General features: G+C 42.2%; 1 protein-coding gene across 1 annotated transcript in view; it reads right to left on the bottom strand.

The window, feature by feature from the left end:
• The window catches only part of timm50 (translocase of inner mitochondrial membrane 50 homolog (S. cerevisiae)), a 108,442-nt gene that overhangs the window by 14,150 nt on the left and 71,346 nt on the right, over positions 1–22,946 (bottom strand). Inside the window, 4 exon segments of the mRNA XM_055663784.1 lie at positions 13,447–13,545; positions 15,918–16,022; positions 19,123–19,242; positions 20,772–20,830. Of these exon segments, the coding sequence (XP_055519759.1) occupies positions 13,447–13,545; positions 15,918–16,022; positions 19,123–19,242; positions 20,772–20,830 (383 nt within the window).

The raw sequence follows: 22,946 nt of genomic DNA, 5'->3' as shown, positions 1-22,946 counted from the left end.
CGAGGATGTTGCCAGGACCTGAGCTATAGGTAAGGTTGAGTGGGCTGGAAGGATCTTATAGGAGTATAAAATCATGAGAGGAATAGATTGGGTAGATGCACTGAGTCTCTTCCCCAGGGTACATGAATCGATTACCTTGTTTAAGGTGAGGGGGAAAAGATTTAATAGGAATCTAAGTGGTAACCTTTTCACACAAAGGGTGTATGGAACAAGCTGCCAGTGGAGGTAGTTGAGGCTGTGACTATGCCAATTTTTAAGAAACAGTTAGACAGGTACATGGATAGGACAGGTTTGGAAAGATATGGAATGCGGGCCGGTGGGACTGGTGTAGCTGGGACATGTTGGCTAGTGTGGGCAAGTTGGGCCGAAGAGCCTGTTTCCACACTGTGTCACTCTATGACTCTAAATGACCAAAGTGCAAAATCTGCCTTCAAATCTACGCTGTCATTCATGAAGAATGTTTACTCAGATGAGGAGAGCATGGTGGCCGACTAGGAAAAGGGGAGATGCAGCGAGACCTGGGTGTCATGGTACACCAGTCATTGAAGGTAGGCATGCAGGTGCAGCAGGCAGTGAAGAAAGCGAATGGTATGTTAGCTTTCATAACAAAAGGATTTGAGTATAGGAGCAGGGAGGTTCTACTGCAGTTGTACAGGGTCTTGGTGAGACCACACCTGGAGTATTGCGTACAGTTTTGGTCTCCAAATCTGAGGAAGGACATTATTGCCATAGAGGGAGTGCAGAGAAGGTTCACCAGGCTGATTCCTGGGATGTCAGGACTGTCTTATGAAGAAAGACTGGATAGACTTGGTTTATACTCTCTAGAATTTAGGAGATTGTCAGGGGATCTTATAGAAAATTACAAAATTCTTAAGGGGTTGGACAGGCTAGATGCAGGAAGATTGCTCCCGATGTTGGGGAAGTCCAGGACAAGGGGTCACAGCTTAAGGATAAGGGGGAAATCCTTTAAAACCGAGATGAGAAGAACTTTTTTCACACAGAGAGTGGTGAATCTCTGGAACTCTCTGCCGCAGAGAGTAGTCGAGGCCAGTTCATTGGCTATATTTAAGAGGGAGTTAGATGTGGCCCTTGTGGCTAAGGGGATCAGAGGGTATGGAGAGAAGGCAGGTACGGGATACTGAGTTGGATGATCAGCCATGATCATATTGAATGGCGGTGCAGGCTCGAAGGGCCGAATGGCCTACTCCTGCACCTAATTTCTAGGTTTCTATGTCATTATGAGAGAACGGTCGAGGTAGGAAGGAATGAGGAAACGCACCTTAAAGCAATGGAAAATAACTAATATTCTGCGTCATGTATCATAGCTTTATCACAAAACCTCTCACAATCAGATATGTTTTTTTGCCTTCCATCACAGCGATGTGATGGATGTATGTGTAAATTGTGTTGTGTCTCGGGTCTTTTTCGTTTTGTAATGTATGGCTGCAGAAACGACATTTCGTTTGGACCTCGATGGGGTCCAAATGACAAATAAATTGTATTGTATTGTATCAGAGCACCTGTTTGTTCTGTAGTTGTATGGAGTTGGCTGTTCTATGGCAATCTAGACTTGGAAAGTTGACATCTGCATTCGGTTTATTGCTATTAGTCTATTTTTGTTATGTGTACCGAGATACAATGAAAAGCTTTGTTAGGATGCTATGCAATCAAATCATATTATACATGGGTACAATCAAGTCACACCATACACATGAACACCAGGTAGTGCAAAGAGAAAACTACCAGTGAGTAATATACTGTTACACCATTACAGTTACACAGAAGATGCAGGTAAAATTGGTGGACATCTCCCAGCTGACAACTAAAGCCCAGCTTTAGTCTTAGCCCCCTTCAGTCGTGGCTGACCATGGGTGTCTCCATGGGGCTATTCCCTATATGGAGGATGCCTGTGCGTGACTTTGTTTAACGTGGGGAGACTGGTGCACAGACAGACACCACACGGTCCTTGACAGAGCTGGGTCAGAATTCAGTGGCATGGAGTCCAAGACGACCAGAGACCCTTTTCTGTTGCAGCCTTCTCAGCCGTTGTGACGCTCCACTAAGGTCAGCCATCATCCTCCGCCTGTTCCACCGTTGAGGTCTTGGTTGGATTGCTCTTTGTCAGAGACCTCCCCCTCGACCTTACCGCCATGGGTGGCCCTACCAGGAGCACAGCTCCAGATGGCATCGCTCTCAGGATCACAGGTCCACACAAGCTTCTCCACCACGATAAGGTGACAATCCACGGAGCTTTAGTAAGGGTGTAATATTAGTTAGGTGTCAAGGGTTATGGGGAGAAGGCAGGATGAGAGGGTAAGATAGATTTGAATGACAGGGTAGACTTGATGGGCCAAATGCCCTACTTCTGCTCCTAGAATTTATGAATTCATCTTTTCATTTTGCAACCAGATCAGTACAGAGGGTGGAACAATTTCAAAGCTGCGTGAACATCAATTCAAAGCATAGTTAAAGAGACATTTGTAAATGTTATTTCCAATTAAATTCTTGCCTTGGCTTTAGGATACCAAACAAGCAATAAAGGTCGGTTGAATCTTTAGTCAGTAGGTGCTATAAAAAGATCATGGACTTTACATTAAATACATTTATACAACATTTGATTAAATTATCCCATTTTCAGCTTCCATTAAATACAATTTAATATTCACTGGAGATATTTTTTTCCAGTTTGAAGTGGTCAGAAATTATACAATATGGGTGGCATTTCAAAATTACCATACAAATGTCCAACACACATGAAAAATTAATCTTCAAAAATATGTTTTAAAACCAATATGCACTTTTTAAAAAAGGTAAATTGAGGCAAATTAAAATATAATCTGTGTGCACACACTCCTGGAAGCCTGTGGCTTTCTGACCAAGTGTACAGTCAGCATACAGTCTGTTCGTTTGCGTCTCGACAGTGTGGCTTCTTGTTTGATGATTTTATTGGTGCAGGTTGACTTCTGACAGTGCCAGAAAAAAAGGTGACAGATTGCACAGGGCCAGATGCTGCATAGTGAAGGCAGCAGAGCAGCATTTTGTCAGGCGGCAGATGGGCGATGAGATGTTTGAGAAGACACTGTCGCCTTGTCCCGGATCTAATGAGGGCTTCAGACTATAGCTGTTGAATGCTACGATTCATAAATGTCAACAACTTTGTTCACGTTATCTGTAGCCTGCAGATAATGGGTGATTACTATATAAATATATGACCATGTACATGAAGGTACATGTTTTCAACTATCTTGCTTATGTCAACAGCAAGGATCATAGTAGAGCACCCAAATGTGTAAACAGACCCGAGTTGTAAATACTTTACAAGCAATCATTGTGAGGAATTAAAGCTAAAATGGATCTTTCCTTCAATACAAGGAGCACAAATGCACCTCCTAATGGATTTTGTGTTTAAGAAGGAACTGCAGATGCTGGAAAATCGAAGGTACACAAAAATGCTGGAGAAACTCAGCTGGGTGCAGCAGCATCTATGGAGCGAAGGAAATAGGCAACGTTTCGAGCCGAAACGTTGCCTATTTCCTTCGCTCCATAGATGCTGCTGCACCCGCTGAGTTTCTCCAGCATTTTTGTCCACCTCCTAATGGAGTTCTCTGAATAATGCACACAGCCAGAACTAACTTGAGTTCATTACACAACCGTACTACCTTTCTGGTATCGAGGGACCAAACCTGGAATCCTTCAGGCCTGCATACCCCTGTCAAGCACTGGGCATGTGCTTTTATTAGTCAGTAAAGAAAGCGAATGGTATGTTAGCTTTCATTGCAAAAGGATTTGAGTATAGGAGCAGGGAGGTTCTACTGCAGTTGTACAGGGTCTTGGTGAGACCACACCTGGAGTATTGCGTACAGTTTTGGTCTCCAAATCTGAGGAGGGAGTGCAGAGACGGTTCACCAGACTGATTCCTGGGATGTCAGGACTGTCTTATGAAAGACTGGATAGACTGGGTTTATACTCTCTAGAATTTAGGAGATTGAAAGGGGATCTTATAGAAACTTACAAAATTCTTAAGGGGTTGGACAGGCTAGATGCAGGAAGATTGTTCCCGATGTTAGGGAAGTCCAGGACAAGGGGTCACAGCTTAAGGATAAGGGGGAAATCCTTTAAAACCGAGATGAGAAGAACTTTTTTCACACAGAGAGTGGTGAATCTCTGGAACTCTCTGCCACAGAGGGTAGTTGAGGCCAGTTCATTGGCTATATTTAAGAGGGAGTTAGATGTGGCCCTTGTGGCTAAGGGGATCGGGGGGTATGGAGAGAAGGCAGGTACGGGATACCGAGTTGGATGATCAGCCATGATCATATTGAATGGCGGTGCAGGCTCGAAGGGCCGAATGGCCTACTCCTGCACATAATTTCTATGTTTCTATGTTTCTATATCGATTAAAAACAGTCGAGAAACAAATCTTTGATTAGTGTTTAGTGCGGGATTTGTCGATGGTTTTTTTCCCCAAAGTAAATGGTTCAATCTGTTCGACAATACATTTACTTTTATTTTCCAAAATTTACAGATACCAAAAAAATAACTAATTTTTTTTTTTTAATTGTTAAAATGTACTGATTATTAGCAAGGTAATGTATTCAACAACAAAAAAAAGAACGGATTTTAAACAAGAAAACTATGTACACTGCATTTTAAATTGGAAAGGAAGAAATGGACAGACCAAATGGAATTGGTTCAGTTACTGGACTAACAGCCAGAGTTCTGGACCACTGGTTCAGAGTCATGAGTTCAAATCCCTCATAACTGGAGAACTGAAATCCAAGTAATTCAACAATGTTAAATAGACATTAATTTTTTTTTTTTTTTTAAAGGCTGCCCCGGTAACAGTAAGCATCTGGTTCACTCATATCCTTCAGAGGAGGAAATCTGGCATCCTTATCCAGTCTGACCTCTAAGTGACTCCAAACCATCAAATGTTCAATTCCTACTCCCTCTTTAGTTCAGGGCCAATGATAAATGAATACTAAATGCCAGCCGTCCCAACAACATCTACATCCCATGAAGGAATTGTAAAAAAAACTTTATCTCACTCTTAACAAGCAGGTTGTGGTTTTAAACATGTGGTGACAAACACTGGAATTAATTATACTCTTGAACAAATAGGGCGGCATGGTGGCACAGCGGTAGAGTTGCTTCCTTAATGAGTTCCAGGTTCAATCCTGACTACAGGTGCTGTCTGTACGGAGTATGTACGTTCTCCCCGTGACCTGCATGAGTTTTCCTCTCACAATTCAAAGACGTACGGTTGGTTGGCTATTTGGCTTGGTATAATTGTAAATTATCCCTAGTGTGTATAGGATACTGTTAGTGTACGGAGAACACTGGTCGGTGCGGACTCTGGGCCTGCTTCCACACTCTATCTTTAGTTTAGAGATACAGCACGGAAACAGGCCCTTTGGCCCAGTGTCGATCAATGATCCCCACACATTAACACCACCCTACACCCACTAGGGACAATTTTTTTGCATTTACCAAGCCAATGAACGTCTTTGGAGTGTGGGAGGAAACCGAAGATCTCTGAGAAAACACACGCAGGGCACGGGGAGAACATACAAACTCCTTAGAGACAGCACCCGTAGTCGGGATCAAACCAGGGTCTTCGGCACTGCATTCGCTGTAAGGCAGCAACTCTACCGCTGCGCCACCTTGACCGCCCTAAACTAAGCTAAACTAAATTTACCTAACCTCCCTTAACTCACTAAGCCTTTCTTCATCCCAATAATCAATCTACTGAACCTACACTGCACAGTCAGACACTGATGAAGCATATCATTCCTGCACACACTACTCCATGGTCTCACCTGTACTCTATAATACTTGTTGCACTCTTCTCCTCCCGTGCCTGCCGAGAGCTAGTATTGGTTCCATTATACAAAAAAGCAAAACCTTAAACTTAGCAACACCCAAAACATAGATGTACAAAATGAAGCAGTCAATGTGTACATGGTAAAGTCTTGCCAAACAGCAATAAACAATAAGCAGGAGGTTTGTTTCATTGTGGGGTGAGAAATAAATATTGGGCAAGACGCCAGGGAGAAATTCTATGCTCTCCTTCACGTCATGCCATGGGACTTTTGTTGTCATCCTTCTGAGCGGAGATTGGGCCTTGATTTAGTATCTCGTTGAATATGTGGCACCTTTGAAGATGCTGCATTCTCTCAGTACTGTCCCAGAGGCTTGTGTGTAACCCACTCAAAGACAAAGATATGGGGGGTATTTCAGGTTTCTCAGTCCCACAATAAGGACATTTCAAAAGCCTCACGAAAGGTCAAATAACATTTAACACAAAGCAACAGCGAGATATTAGAATATATGACCAAAAATATGATCGGGTTTGAAGAAAAAGGAAATTGGATAAGCGCATAAGAAAGAATAACTTGCAGGGTTATGGGAGTGGAATTGACGGGATTGCTCTAATAAATTCGGCAGAATAATTATTTTTCCACTGTGCCATAACAGTTTAATGATTCTAAAAACAGAGACAAGAAGGCTGACAGGTTTAGGAAGAAAATTCCAGACTTTAGAACCCAGGCAGCTGACATTAATGGAGCAATTAAAAATTTGGAACAGGCAAGAAATCAGAATGAGAGGAATGCAGAGTCTATCTCAACAATAAGGTAGCACATAGGAAGAGGGGAGAAAGTGAGTGATGGGGGTGGGGGAATAGTGAGAATTGGGAGGTAGTAAAACTGGTTCTGCATTCCAAATCTGTATTAAATTTCCATTCACTGCAACACTCAGTTCTGTTACACTTCAATGGACAGATAACTTTTTGCTTCACGCCACCACCTCTACATGCGTACATCTGCACACCACCTCCTCTGCCAGACAAATATGATATACTTTGTTTTTTTAATATTATTTATTAGAAGTAAGTACAATACAGTGGTTCCTTTTTACGTCCCCAAAATTCTGTTAACATATTACATTCTCTGTACAACTTCCTTTTTTTTTTAAAGAGAAAAGTAAGAGACAAAGATAGTAAAGAATGAAGGAAAGTCTAGTGTGTGTGAGTAAAAAGAGGAAATAAGAGATAGTGAAGAAAATAAATAAGAAAGGGAAACAGGAGGGAGTTTATCGAATCGCCACAAGGAGATTATTTTTTCAATTCAGATTCAGGAGATTACAGAGACAACAAAATGCATTTTTATATTCTAGATCATCTTTCACCCATATCTGAAACTTTTAATTTTTACGATACTGTTGCACCGCATGACTCCAAGAAATCAATAAATATACTTTGTTTAAGGAGTTGGAAATGTTTGTCAAAATGCAAAAATAATATGCAAAATTAAATTTCAGTGCAGGCAGATCATTAACCCACCTTACTGTTAAACCATTCTGACATAAATTGTGCATTTATTACAGAGAATGTGAAAATAATACATGAGGTAGGACAAAATAAATAACACGAGTGCAATCAAGATCAAGGTAAAGGCACAGAGGGTGCGATATGTACAACAGAATTTGCCCCAGTCTACATAATTTTCTTAAATGCCACAAACAGTTGTACTGAAGAGACATTGATATGTAATTAAGCACTTGTGGCTATAACTACCCATGTCTTTCATCTGGAAATGAAAAGGTCCTTTGGGGAATCAGTCCCTAACACTGTGGTTATAGTACCAGCAGTCTTTAAACTATCGTAATCTTAAATGCACAGCAGGTCTGTCACTGCTGTTGCTCTCGGCAAGCCCCAGTCTTTTTCAGGAGGGGATGTTGTGTCCTCAGAAAGGCTCCCTGGGTGCCACAGGCCAACAGATGGGAGGTGGGAAGCGCAGGCAGAAGGCTCGCAATAATGCAGGCCACACATACTATTGTAGACATGGTCATTTCAGGGGGAGCTCAGATTACAGAACATGGGGCAACCCACAGGCTCCCCTGCCCCCAACACACCCCCTGCCCCCATTCCACTGACAAACTTTTGCTTTGTAAATATTGTGGAACTGAAGCTAGTGGCAACAGACAGATGGGATGCAGAGGATTACTGAGGCCCTTAACCCCTTAAAGACTACTGTAGGTTACAAGAATAAACAAGATTCCACTTCTCTATTTTCTCATCTCTCCTCATGGTGCTGTCTGTTGCTGCATGCAGCCCTCCCATACCTTTCTGAAGTGGCTGCTCTTCATGTCTGAATGAGAAAGTCATCCACATAAATAGCTAGCTTAGAATCAGAAACACAAGTCGACGGGTTTACAGTTTGCTTAAAATCTTCTGATTCGGAATAAGTTCCCTGTGTTTTTACAGTGCACGGGCAGTGTAAGCTTTTACAAAGTGCACATGATCACCAAAGTAAAATGAAAAAGAGAATTAGCTGACACTGTAGGGAAGATAAACACAAACCAAAAAGCACATTTAATCTTCAGATTAGTTTAGAGATACAGCGCGGAAACAGGCCCTTCGGTCCACCGGGTCCGCGCCGACCAGCGATCCCCGCACATTAACACTGTCCTATACCCACTAGGGACAATTTTTACATTTACCAAGCCAATTAACCTACAAAGCTGCACGTCTTTGGAGTGTGGGTGGTAACCGAAGATCTCGGAATGAAATGATATGTCTCTTTAAATTAAATCTCAAATTAGTTTTTTAATATCTGCTTCTAGTTTCTCTGACATCACTGAAAGACAGTAAAGTTCCAATAATCTAGTTCCCTCAGGACTGTAGTAGTGCATTACCAGCAGTTTTTCTGGACTACGGGATATTATTCTGATTAATTATACACCACACTTTTAATTCACTTAAAAGTTACATAGGAATATAAAAAGTGTCCCAAAGTGTCTCTACATTGGCGAGACCAAGCGCGATCGCTTCGCCCAACAGCTCCGCGCAGTTCTCACTAACCAACCTGATCTCCCAGTGGCTCAACAATTCAACTCCCCCTCCCATTCCAAATCTGATTGTTCTGTCCTGGGTCTCCTCCATTGCCAGAGTGAGGCCCAGCGCAAATTGGAGGAACAGCACCTCATATTTCGCTTGGGAAGTTTACACCTCAGCGATATGAACATTGACCTCTAAATTCGGATTGACTTCTCCCTCCTTCCCCTCCCCGTTCCCAGCTCTCCCCCAAGCCTGTCTCCACCTCTTCCTTTCCTCCCCCCCCGCCCCGCCCTCCGCCCCCGACATCAGTCTGAAGAAAGGTCTCAACCTGAAACATCGCCTATTCCTTCTCTCCATAGATGCTGCCTCACTCGCTGAGTTTCTCCAGCATTTTTGTTTACTCCCAAAGAACCTGGTTTGTATGGGAAGTTTACAGGGAGTGGGATAAGAATGGCCCAGTGACTTTCAATGGAGCATGGAAAATGGGGCTCAGTTTAAAAAAATTGTACAGGGGGATCAGACTACCAGTGAGTTTAATGTGTTTAAAATGAACTGGAGAAACAGAGCTCTGGACAGTATAAAAGACGTGCAGGAAACAGGGCATCGAAGCATGGGAAACATCACCCATTGAGTCAGATCCCAAACCATTTGAAGTTCTGAATATTGGGTTAGCAGATTATTATAATTTATTTGAATCTGTTTCAACAACCTGCTAACTTTGAGATTTGCTCACCTGCACCTTTCTCCATTTAGAAAGTTATTCCTTTACATCCCCCTTACCAAAGTGCATGATCACATTCCTTCACCACATTTCATACTTGCCAAGGTTCCGCCCTCTTGCTTAAACTATCTATATCTTGTTGCCGAGTCCAAATATCTTTGTTGCAACATGCTTTCTTATCTACTTTATGTCATCAGAAACATGGATACCTCACACCATGTCCCTTTCCCCTGGGTCATTAATAGGGAGTGTAAATGATTGAGGGCTGAGAACTGATCCAGGGGGCACTTCACTTGTTGCATCCTTTCAGATGCAAAGGATCCACTCTCTATTTTCCATGCAATAATCAGTTTGCAATCCATACCCACACATTTACTCCAATGCCATGAGGTTTTGTGCATTATTGAGTCAGAACAACAACCTCGCCCTCAATGTCAGCAAGACGAAAGATTTGTCTGTTAACGTTAGGAATGGGGGATGAACACTATAAATGGCTCCAAAATATAGTGACTTGTGCATGTGTGACCTTTGCCAAAAGAATTTCACTGTGCAGTGCATACATGACCATAAAGAACCATTGAACCAGGGGAGAAGCTATAAAGATGGGTGGCAGCTTTGAGTTCAGCGGCATCCATATCACCAGCAACCTAACCTTGCCCTTCAGACCGATGCTGTGATCAAGAAGGTGCATTAGCATTTATACTTTTTTAAATTCCTGGGAAGATACAGCATGTCCTTAAAGATTATTTTGAACATCTAAAGAGGTTCCACAGAAGGTATTCTGAATTGATGCTTCTCAGCCTGGTGTGGCGACTTCTCTGCTCTTGACCTCCTGCACCTGCAGGGAGTGGGGAATACAGCCCAGTCCATCACTTCCTTCCATCCAGTCCATCTTCACGGTGAATGGCATCAGGAAGGCTGAACGTTATATTAAGGATGCCTGCCACCCTAGACATTCTCTTTTCTCTTGTCTACCTTCTGGGAGAAGATACAGGAGCTTGAAAGCTCAGACATCCAGAATTAAAAAAGGTTTCATCCCTACCTCTGTTAGACTCCTGAACGAATCACCTCATTCACCCACTCTTCCCCAAGGTGCTGCCATGTACTCTTCCTTTTAACTGTACCTTTCGGTTATTAGAAACATAGAAAATAGGTGCGGGAGGAGGCCATTCAGCCTTTCGAGCCAGCACCGCCATTCATTGTGATCATGGCTGATCGTCCCCAATCAATAACCCATGCCTGCCTTCTCCCCATATCCTTTGATTCCACCAGCCCCTAGAGCTCTAAATCTTAAATCCATCCAGTGATTTGGCAGTACACAAAAATGCTGGAGAAACTCAGCGGGTGCAGCAGCATCTATGGAGAAAAGGAAATAGGCAACCCTTCTTCAGACTGTCTCCGGAGGGTTTCGGCCCGAAACGTCGCCTATTTCCTTCGCTCCATAGATGCTGCTGCACCCGCTGAGTTTCTCCAGCTTTTTTGTGTAACCTTCTTCAGACTGCCCTCTGTGGCAGGGAATTCCACAAATTCACAACTCTCTCAGTGAAATCATTTTTTTTCCAATGGCCTCCCCTTTATTCTAAGACTGTGGCCCCTGGTTCTGGACTCGCCCAACATTGGGAACAATTTTTCTGCATCTAGCTTGTCCAGCCCTTTTATAATTTTATATGTATCTATGTATTATATGTACCTCCTCATCCTTCTATTATGTTACTACACTTCAGTTTGGCATTGCACTCCAATCTTTACATCATTCTGTTGTTTTGCATTCTTCATGTAATTTATTGCTGCCTGGATCATGACCTTCCATATTGTTTACTGCATGAACTTCACATGAACAAGACATTTCACTGCACCCTGTGTATGTTACAATAAACCAATCTGAAACTCTCTTGTCAAATGCCTTCTGGAAATCCAAATTCACTTTATGCACTGCTTAGCCTCTATCAACTCTGTGTCCTACATCCTTGAAGAACTTAGTCTTGAGAAGCGTCACGACCCAAACCGTCACCGATTCCTTTCCTCCAGAGATGTTGCCCGACCTGCTGAGTTACTCCAGACAATGTGTTTGTCTTCAATTTTTCTAAACGCGATTTACCTTACATAAAACCATGTTAACTTAAGATTGAAATCATTTTGCTTCTCTAAACGACTAGCTAGTTCTTCCTTAAGTAAAGGCTCTAGCTTGTTTCCAATTGCAGGTTTTAAGCTTACGGGCCTAAAGTTACCACCTTTTTGTCTTGCTCCCTTCTTCAACAATGGAGGCACATCTGTGGTTTTCTAATCCACTTGCAAATCAGTGAGTTTTGAAACAAATCAACCATTGACTCTGCAGCTGCTTCTTCTAAAATCCTTAGGTGCTGGCCATCGTGATCTGGTAATGAGGGCTTTTGGTCCCATTTCTTACACCTTGCTTCACCACAATTCTCTTCATCCACCTCTATTAGCAATACATGTAATCATGCATTGTCTTTCCACTAACTGGTGAGCACGCAACAAAAGCTTTTCATTGTACCTCGGCACGCGTGGTTATAAACTAAACATCAACTCCTATATTCCTATCTCAAATGTATATCTATTTTCCTTTTAAGTAGTATATCTACACAGTCAGTTTCCAGCACACCTTCTGGTAGAGTGTTTCACACTAACATTTACAAGATGAGTGTCTTTCAAATTTCCTAATATGAACTGAACATGCTGGAAGCATGCAGCAGATCAGGAAGCCTTGATGGAAAGAGAAACAGATATTAAATTGCAGATCAAAGAGGCCTTATCCAGTGTTGATGGGGATTTGAGGGGGAAGGGACTGCAGGGAGATAAGTGGGAGAATGGGATTGATGGGTGTGGTCTGAGTGCTGGCACAAAACCTGACAGGCTGAATGGTCTCTTCTTCCGTCATAAGAAAATATTATTTATAAATAAGCGGCTGCCTGACGTGCGGAATGCTCTGGCGTTCTCTATTTTGTTGTCAGATTTCCAGCTTCTACTAAGTTTTGATGTTCAATTTATTTTGAAATTGAGTACTACCGCATTAGTGGTTATCACATAACACTGGACTGTGATTGATACATATCCCTCTGCCTCACTCTCAACACAGTAGAGCTCCCTCCATGTATGGAATGGGAATATTCCTTTATTCAAAGAGAGATGTAATGGAGAACATGTTATTTCACCAGCCAAAGCGCTTTAAGGGCCTGTCCCACTTGGGCGTCATCTACGCCACATAATTTACGCGTCATGCCGCACACGTGATGCACGCATGGTACGTAGTGATGTAGGCAGTGATGCGCGGTCACGCACGGTGCCCCAGGATTTTGTGATTTTAAAAATCCTCGTGCGCCATCTGCATGACGCGCAATTGACGCCCAAGTGGGACAGGCCCTTTACTCGGTCTCAGCTCTCATGCCAAAAAGGCCAGGAGATTCTTGCTTATTGTCAAATTAAATGTTTCAAAGAAGCTATCAACACCTGATAGCGACAGCTGCTGGTTTACAAAAATGACACAAAGTGCTGGAGTAGCTCAGCGGATTAGGCAGCACCGCTGGAGAATGGAGAATGCAGATGATGTTTTGGGTCGGGACCTTTCTTCAATCCGATTGTTGGTGGGAGAGACCTCACTCTCTTTCCACCTTCAGATTTTTCTACTCCCCCTACGCACCCTGCTCCCTCCACAATCAGTCTGACGAAGGAGCCTGACATAAAACGTCACCAGCATCTGCAGTTCCTTCGTGAACAATAAAACGTCACCTATCCACGTTCTCCAGAGATTCTGCCTGACTTGCTGAGTTACTCCAGCAGTTTGTTTCTTTTCCTGGAAATGACGCCTGCTGTACTGGCACTATTAATATTCTACTTATACACATTATAAAAGCAGGAAAGGCACAAATACCTTTACATGGTGACCTTCCATGTATCGCGTTGCATCCCTGAACAAACGGTACATGATGAACCCATGTGGATCCACACTGTCAATAAGTGGATATGCAGTCTGTAAAAGATCAATTTGAAGAGATGTCAACAATGATCCTAAACATAGTTTTAAGTTCAAGTCACATATAAGTATGTGAACACAACAATGAAACCTACTATGAAACCATCTAGTCATTGCCCTGAAATTACCTTTTCCCTCCTCTGGTAATTACATTTTGGAAGTAACCATTGAATCTGCTCATAACACCCTTTCTGAAGAAGGGACTTGACCCGAAACAAATATCATTTATCTCCAAGAGGTCCTTCCTCTGCCTGTTTTCTTTCCGACTCCCCACCCGACATCAATCTGAAGAAGGGTCTCGACCCGAAACGTCACCTATTCCTTCTCGCCATAGATGCAGCCTCACCCGCTGAGTTTCTCCAGCATTTTTTGTCTACCTTCCTCTGCCTTACCTGTTTGAAGGAAAACAAACCTAGCCTTTCCAATCTCTCATCATAGTTGAAATTCTACTCTCTGGTGAATTTCCACTGCACTCTTTTCCATTGAAACACATCCTTCCTATAAGTGTGGTAACCAGACCTGCACATGGTATTCCAGATGTGAACTAACTAACTAACTAACTAACTAACTAACTAACTAACTAACTAACTAACTAACGTTGAATTCTCCCAATTTTGTTAGTCCTTGCTGTCCCCTCCCCTTCCTCAGCCCTCCTGCTGTCTCCTCCCATCCCCCAGCCTTCGGGCTCCTCCTCCTTTTTCCTTTCTTCTCCCCGCCCCCCCCAATCCCCCATCAGTCTGAAGAAGGGCCCGAAACGTTGCCTATTTCCTTCACTCCATAGATGCTGCTGCACCCGCTGAGTTTCTCCAGCTTTTTTGTGTACCTGTGAACTAACTAATATTGTGTGTATATGTACCATAACCGTACCGTTCTTATATTCAAGGCCCCAGCTAATAAATGTGAATGTCCCTTTTGCTTTAGATGATCAGGAAATCATCCTTAGGTCCTCCAGTAAGCAGGTAGAAACTTGCCATTTAACATTCAGTTTTATCTATTCCAGAGTAAGTACATCAGCTTTGCATCATTTCATTTGCATTCTTGCCTTGAGGAACACCTTTGAAAGTTTAGCAGTGAGCAGAACGAGATTGAATCTGCTGCGAAAAGCAGTTTTGTTATTTTTACTTATCAGCCGCATCTTCCAAATAATGGCCACATGCCAAGCAATGCCAGTCCACAGATCAGTGAACACAACAAAAGACTTACATCTCCCTTTCCATGACATTACATGGTACAGTTCAACACAGGAACAGGCCCATGGTCCATGTCAGTGCCAAACACGATGCCAAGTTCAACTAATCTCCGCTGCCTGCATGTAATCTATATCAATTCATTCCCTGTTAGATCCATGTGCCTATCTAGAATCCTCTTAAATGCCACATGTGTATCTGCCTCTACCACCACCCCTAGTTTAAAAAAAAAATCCCCCACAGACCTGAAACGTCACCTATTCCTTTTCTCCAGAGATGCTGTCCAATTCTTATCCACTTGCACATAATCCATATCCCTCCATTCCCTGTATATTTATACGCCTATCCAAAAGCCTCTTAAATATCAGCACCTTATCTGTCTCCACCACCAACCCCACCCAGCTCCATGTTCTAGGCACTCACCATCCTCTGTGTAAAAAAAATCCTATCCCTGCATATGAATGAAATGAATGAATGAATGAAAACTTTATTGTCATTCAGATATACACCTAGACACAGTGCACCTTGAACGAAATTTTGTTGCATTTTACTCTCCAAAATCAGTTAATAGTTAAAAGTTCTAGGTGCGTCCATAAAAATGCCTCATGCGCATGGTTCTGTAAAATAAATATATATAAAAAAGTTTTTAAAAAGTGACGATATTTAAAAAGTTCTAGCCTCGGTTTTTTTTTTTTTTAAACTCTGCTCCAGTCACCATAAAACTAGGCCCTCTAGTATTTGTTTTTTCCATCCTTGGAAAAGGGTTCTGACTGTCTACCCTATCTATGCTTGTCATCATTTTATATACTTTTAATCAGCTGTCCCTGAAAAACAATCCAAGTCTCTCCAACCTCTCCCTGTAGCTAATATGGCCTAATCCAGGTATCATTCTGGTAAACCTCGTCGGCACTCTTGAAAAAATCTCAACATCCTTCCTGTAATGGGGAAAAAGGTGAGCACCAGAATCAAACAGTCGTAGGAACACTTTCTCTCTCTCTTGCTTTCTCTCTCTTTTTCATCTTAGCTAAAAATTAAAATGGAAGCCGTACAATAAATGTATTATGTCATATGCCGCAGTTTATACTTTTGTACACGGCTTCTAATAAACATTAAAATATTTTTAAAAAGTACAAAGGATTATTAACTATGTGCAGTGAATTAAAAAATACATGATAAACTCACCATTCCCGTCTCTGTGGTGAAGATAACAATTTCATACAATGGTGCCAATTGCTGGAACAGGTAGTCTATTCCTGGCCTCTTCTTAAATCGCCAACCTGTGACTAACTTGAAAAAGAGATAAAAAGAGTGAGTCAATTAAAACACTGCAGCTGAGAAATGTTGAGGCCAAGACCCCATATCCAGTGAACTAAGAAACCGAATGGTACAATATTGAGAGAGTTATGAGAGTTCTCTTGGTAACCAGGTCTATACCTCTCAACTCTCAAAATAAACATTCTTGATTTGTAAGGGTGTCAAGGGTTATGGGGAGAAGGCAGGAGAAAGGGGTTGTGAGGGAAAGATCGACCAGCCATTGTTGTATGGTGGAGTTGACTCAAAAATGGCCTACTTCTGCCCCCATGACTTATGAACTAAGGTTGGTTACCTTGCAATGTTTTAAATAAGTTATTTTTTTAGTTTAATATTGGCATATAGCCATATGATACAGGAACAATTAATTATACACTTTACAGTTTGCAGTACAATTATCTATTATCTCCTATAAACTAAGATCCAGGGTCATAAATATCATTACAACACAGAGTTTCAAAGATCTCGGTCGGTGCATTGGCCTTGACAATGGATCAGGAAAGGACAGAAAGTGCTGGACTAACTCAGCAGGTCAGGCAGCATCTCCGAGAACATGGGTAGCTAACCTTTTCCAACTCGACTTGAAACATCCACTATTAATTTTCTCCAGAGATGCTGCCACACTTGGAGTTACTCCAGCACTTTGTGTAAACCAGCATCTGCAGTTCCTTGTTTCAAGAAATGGATCAAGGCCTGGTGTCATGTTGGATTTATTTTTCTCAGCATGCCATCAGATAATGATTAGGGTCAGAAACGTTCTTTTTTTGACATATTCCACAGTAGTGAGCCACCACCCAAGCAGAGATCAACTAGGGCTGGACATTTATTGTACCGTTTCTAATATGGAACATAATAGAAACATAGAAATTAGGTGCAGGAGTAGGCCATTCGGCCCTTCGAGCCTGCACCGCCATTCAATATGATCATGGCTGATCATCCAACTCAGTATCCTGTACCCGCCTTCTCTCCATACCCTCTGATCCCCTTGGCTACAAGGGCCACATCTAACTCCCTTTTAAATATAGCCAATGAACTGGCCTCAACTACCCTCTGTGGCAGAGAGTTCCAGAGATTCACCACTCTCTGTGTGAAAAAAGTTCTCCTCATCTCAGTTTTAAAGGATTCCCCCTTATCCTTAAGCTGTGACCCCTTGTCCTGGACTTCCCCAACATCGGGAACAATCTTCCTGCATCTAGCCTGTCCAACCCCTGATGAATGGAATAGAATGGAATTGTCTTCATTGGAATACTACAGAAACACTCAGACCTTATTCCATTAATAAAACCTCACAGGCATACGATATTGGCACTCAAATCTTATTCCTTTCCGATTATCCGAGGCATCCGATATTAGATGTATAATGTCTGATGCTCATCTGTTAAAATGTTGCACTGTAAACATGCTGAGACTTTTATCCTTCATTTATACTTAATGTTTAATGTGCAGGATCAACTCAGCTGTTTCGATAGTATGAAGCTACGGCATGAAGAGATTTAATCTGAACTCTTGTGGCATCACCTACTCAAAACTGCTTGTGTTTCTAGAAAGTAATGAAGGGAAGCCACAACAACGTTTACAATCTGCAAACTTAGAGACAATAAAGAAACACTTCCAAGAATATTGAATAAGAAGTTCTCATCAACTTGCCTAAGGACAAGTGCTTTCATTATACCTCTACATTGTTAAAAAAAGTACTGTAATAAATCTCACTGCAGTCCCTCAGCACTGAAAAGAAGCATATGGGGAATCCACACCTCCCTGCAACCACCTGCTTCGTGTTCAGGTGCTCATGTTACACCGGACGGCCCACTCAACAGGTGTGGGTTTCAGCAGATACAATGAAACACTTAGGCACACTGACACAAGTAGCCGCTACCCAGTCTGTGAAGTCAGCTGATCCCTGGCTCAACATGGGTTGGTATCAAGGATACGGCGACTCTGCTCAGTACCTTTGTAATCAGGGTTGGAGGAACAAAATCCCGATTGAAGCCCGTTTCACTGTGTGAATGTCTACACGCACTCGAAAAGGAGGGAAGCATCCTCAACACTTGGTAGCCAACAGACTGTATATGGCGCAAATAGCTGAGCACACAAAGAATGATTCTTGGGGTAATCAGGGATGGTCGAGGATGATAAGTATAAATGAATGAAATAATACTTCAGGCTGGAGGCCCAAGGAACTGCAGATGTGGAATTTTGTGCAGAACAATGTGTTGGAGCAACTCAGCGGGTCAGGCAACATTTCTAGATGACATGGATGTACGACTTTGCCTGACCCGCTGAGTTGCTCCAGCACTGTGTGTTCGACACAATACCAGGCTGGCAAGGAAAAGAACTGGAAAAGATTACTGCAGACCCTCTGTGCGGTTCCTAGAGGTTCCCGGAGGTTTTCGTCAGTCTCCCTACCTGCAACCTCCGGCAACCACCTGCAACCTCCGGGAACCGCACGGAAACCTTGTGTGGGGCGCAAAGTCTCCAGAGGTTTCCGTTCAGGTTTCCTAAGTGGGACAAGTACATGACTATTCATCCAAACCCAAACTCAGGTTTCAACCCTGATCTTGTGTTAAACCAATTAACTTTTTCAAAAATTCATTATATGGAGACCATATTCTAACAAATAATTCTGGTTTGCCAATCATATTTTTTCCAAATGCAAGGTCTCAGTCATTTCCGTAATCCACATTTTAATTGTGATTTTTCCCAAAATGTTAGTATTAATTTTTTCGCAGTTATTAGACTGTAATCAATAAATTGTCTCTGATGCTACAAGACACTCTGTGGATATTCCTAGCATCTCCCCTTCAACGCTAAATAAAGACTCAAAGTAAGAACTGACATTGGCACGATGTTTTAATCTGAAAATGGTTCCAAATGTAACTAGATAATCAACAATAAAGTATTGCAGTGATGGTGGAAAAAAGGGGTTTAATAAAAAGGATTTTTTTAATTGATATAAAGAAACTTTAGTTTAAACAATTTAAACAAAATATTCCTCTTGATTTTCCTTCCCCTTTCTTCAACTCGCCAACCATTCATTGCCTGGAGGTGTTGTACAATCAGGTGCTGAGGGACTTACCGACCATTCTGGGTGCAGTAACACATCTGTTAGTTCCAACACAACAGTATACGGTGGCTGGTAATATGGTTCTTTAAGGGGGTCTGGCAGCAGCTTCTGACTGGTGGGCTCAATTATCATCTGGGAAAAAAAGAAATGAAAGAAAAAGGGCAGGATCAAAGAAACGTGCAAAAGCTTATGTTACAAGGGCAAATTTGTAAAAAAAAACAATACTTTGATCAGTCTGAAGCGGCAGGGAAAGGAAAGTTTCTTTTCAGAGCATCCCTCCCATCTATTGATGACAAGCTCAATGCTGCTCGTTTTCTATTGTTGCATTCACAGATCTGCTGTGTGAGTCAGCTCCCAGCTGTCGGGGGATTACTACACACCTGAACATTGACGCGTACCACAGGACAATCCACCACAGCAGAACCTTAACATCCACTGACGGTAACACAAGTACTCTTAAAAACCCATTTATTGCAGTTGTGTGTCAGGAACACCACTCAGTCAGCTGGCTTTGCCCGCTGCCTCCAGAGACAGCTGTTCACATTCAGTTGCAGGGGCTGGCTGCTCTTTCGCTGGCCCGAGAGGCCAGCTTTCAGCACAGCTGCAGTGAACAATCTGATTTCACACAATCTGATTTCATATACCTTTGCCGGCCCAACTTCAGGGAAGCAACATTATTAGCAGTAGTTTGTTTCAATGCTGTAATCAGTGGGATAAGTTATGCAGCAATCATGACGTTTTAATACCCTTTCAAAGGGCTACACTGTAGATTGCAGATATTGTTGCTGGATAATGAATTAAAAGGTTATGGCCAACACCTTTCCTTATTTGTAAACAGGAGATCATAACTTCACAAATATTCACCCTAATATTCAGTTTTCTTCCTAATCTAAAAGGACTTATTGTACAAGGATAAATAAGAGATTTGTTTAAGAAGAAACTGCAGATGCTGGAGAATCGAAGGTAGGCAAAAGTGCTGGAGAAACTCAGCGGGTGCGGCAGCATCTATGGAGCGAAGGAAATAGGCAATGTTATTTAAATAGGAAATAAGAGATTTCCAGGTTTCAGCGAAAGGGCTTACTGAAGATGACAACGGATAGAGGAAAATGAAGAGACTCCACAAATGTTACGGTTGCAGGATGCAATGATAAACACCAGCAGAATGTGAAAGTCTGAGTGTTGTCTGATGTTCCTTTACTTCAGAGAAGTGCAAGGCCCAATGGTTCACTACCTGTGGGTGTTCAGTCACAGCATCTATTCAAACGGAGACCACATTATTTTTTGGGTACTAAAACATATATCAAAAAGGAAAAACTAGAGGTGGGGATTTTGTTGATTTTCAGAGGTCAAACCGAACATATGGCCTAATCCTCCTTCTATTTCTTTTAATCCGACAAGCCCATTTTCCATGTGGCAAATAGTTAAAGCAAAGCCTGAAAGTATATGTCAACGGCACACATCATTTACCAGCATCTGTAGTTCCTCGTCTCGACATATTATCACCATTATTTGGATTGAGATCTACAGTTTTTGTTATTTGCTGTTGACTTGCAAGGAACCTAGTTATATACCATCAATTGCACCTAAGTTTACTGAATACATGCTGTACGTTGTTCAGCTTGATGGAACAAGGATCTCTTGTATGTTGTTAATACACCCACCTGTCTGTAATCTTTGAAGTAGCGATATGTTCTTCGTAACTGCTGTACCACTGGGGGATCTGCAAGACACAAAGGCACTCTTTAAACCAATAATTTCTTATTCACCACCATCATTAAATGGATGTAATGGGGCTGTCCCACTGTACAAACTAATTCAAGAGTTCTCCCGAGTTTCCCCTGATTCGAACTCAGAGAATTACGGTAATAGCCGCTCGTAGGTACTAGGGGCTCTCGTGGACATTTTTCAACATGTTGAAAAATCTTCACAAGTCTTTACGAGCTTACCACGTTTACCGAGTCGTTACAAGCCACTAAGAGACGTCCCCGAGCTCCAACGTAGCCTCTACGTACATTCTACGTGCTTACCACGAGTTCGATTTTTTTTAAACTCGGGAGAACTCTTGAATTAGCTTGTACAGTGGGACAGGCCCTTAACGCTCCCACCAAATGACTTGTAGATGATTTCCCAATAAAGATCGAGAAAAGGATTACCAAGCTGTACCTTGAGAAAATGGCACATCCATATCAAGATATAAACGTGCACATAATTTAAAATTAACCACATTATTGACTTCACTTGGTCCTTTGTGTTAAGCTATTTAAACTATTTTCTATGAAGCGCAGTTGAGGCAAACAAACATAGATGGGATAATGGAACCCAATAAACACACAGGGGAGAAAATGACAGAAGGGTATACTGCAAAAAGTTTAGTTTAGTTTAGAGATACGGTACAAAGCAGGCTCTTCGTCCCACTGAGTCAGCGCCAACCAGCGATCACCTGTTCAATAGCACTATCCTACACATTAGGGACAAGAGTCAAGAGTGTTTTATTGTCATATGTCCCGGACGGGACAATGAAATTCATACTAGCTGCAGCACAACAGAATATGTGAATATGTAAACATTGTATATAATGGGGGGAAAAAAAGAAAAAGTTCAATAAATAACAAATATAGGACAAATAACAAATAAATAATATAGGCTTTTGCAGTTCAGGGTTCATAGCTTAATCATTGTGTTTATTAGCCTGATGGCTGTGGGGAAGAGGCTGTTCCTGAATCTGGACGTTACAGTCTTCAGGCTCCTGTACCTTCTACCTGATAGCAGTGGTGAGATGAGTGTGGCCAGGATGGTGTGGCTCCTTGAAGATTTTGGTTGCCTTTTTGAGGTAGCGACTACGATAGGCCCCTTTGACGGTGGGGAGGTCAAAGCCGGTGATGGGCTTTTTGTAGTCTTACTAAATTCTTGTAATTCTTACTAAAGCCAATTGACCTACAAACCTGCACTTCTTTGGAATGCGAGAGGAAACTGGAGCTTCCCAAGAAAACCCACGTGGTCACAGGGAGAATGTACTAACTCCATACGGACAGGATCGCACCCAGATCTCCAGCGTTGTAGTGGCCATTTGGCCTGTTTTGCATGTCATTTTGCATTGCATGTGCCTTTAAATTTTAGACTGCCCGTTATGTTGTGGGTGGGATTTATGACGTGTTTTGGGGTGTGTTTGGAGCTTAGGTGCTTGCGCGTAAGTTTAGTTTTTAGATTAGTTTGGAGAGACCATGGGGAAGGTTAACCTTTCTACCATGTAAGAGCCACATGTAAGATCATGTAAGAACATGTAAGATCATGTAAGAACATGTAAGATCATGGGAGATCTAAAGGAGATCATGCCAGATCTTGCCAGTGTTACGGAGAAACGAGGAGTTTATTAATGTCTAAAGTAATAAGCTGGAGTTCGAAGAAGATTGCAGTAACGAGTCGGAAGAAACTTGGATGTATCTTACTGTTTTCTGGCAACAATAATCTATTCATCAAAAGACCGTGTTTTGAAGTCATATCAGCGAAGAAGCTCTGAAGGTCTCTGTGAGTGAACTTGCATGCTTTTAGTAGACACCCCCTTCCACCATTCTCATCCAAATAGCGGCTAGGGTGCTAATTACCTGAAAGATATGATAATCTGCCGCTACTGGCGTTATAAGATAGCTACTCTACCGAAACATTCCTCTAGACCTAAAAAAAACACAGGTCGTCCTTCAACAGTGAAGGGTTATCTACCTCCACTAAGTGTCAGATATGACTGAATGGATAGCAGTCAGTAAACAGTACGTTCAAGTCTGACTTTGTAAAAGTCCACACTGACTCATCAATTCTGCATTTTCAGGTGCCAGTTTCTA

This window comes from Leucoraja erinacea, chromosome 38 (genome assembly GCF_028641065.1).
Source record: "Leucoraja erinacea ecotype New England chromosome 38, Leri_hhj_1, whole genome shotgun sequence".
Lineage (NCBI taxonomy): Eukaryota > Metazoa > Chordata > Chondrichthyes > Rajiformes > Rajidae > Leucoraja > Leucoraja erinaceus.
The sequence above is the reverse complement of the archived record's forward strand: the minus strand, read 5'-3'. Positions and strand labels throughout refer to the sequence as shown.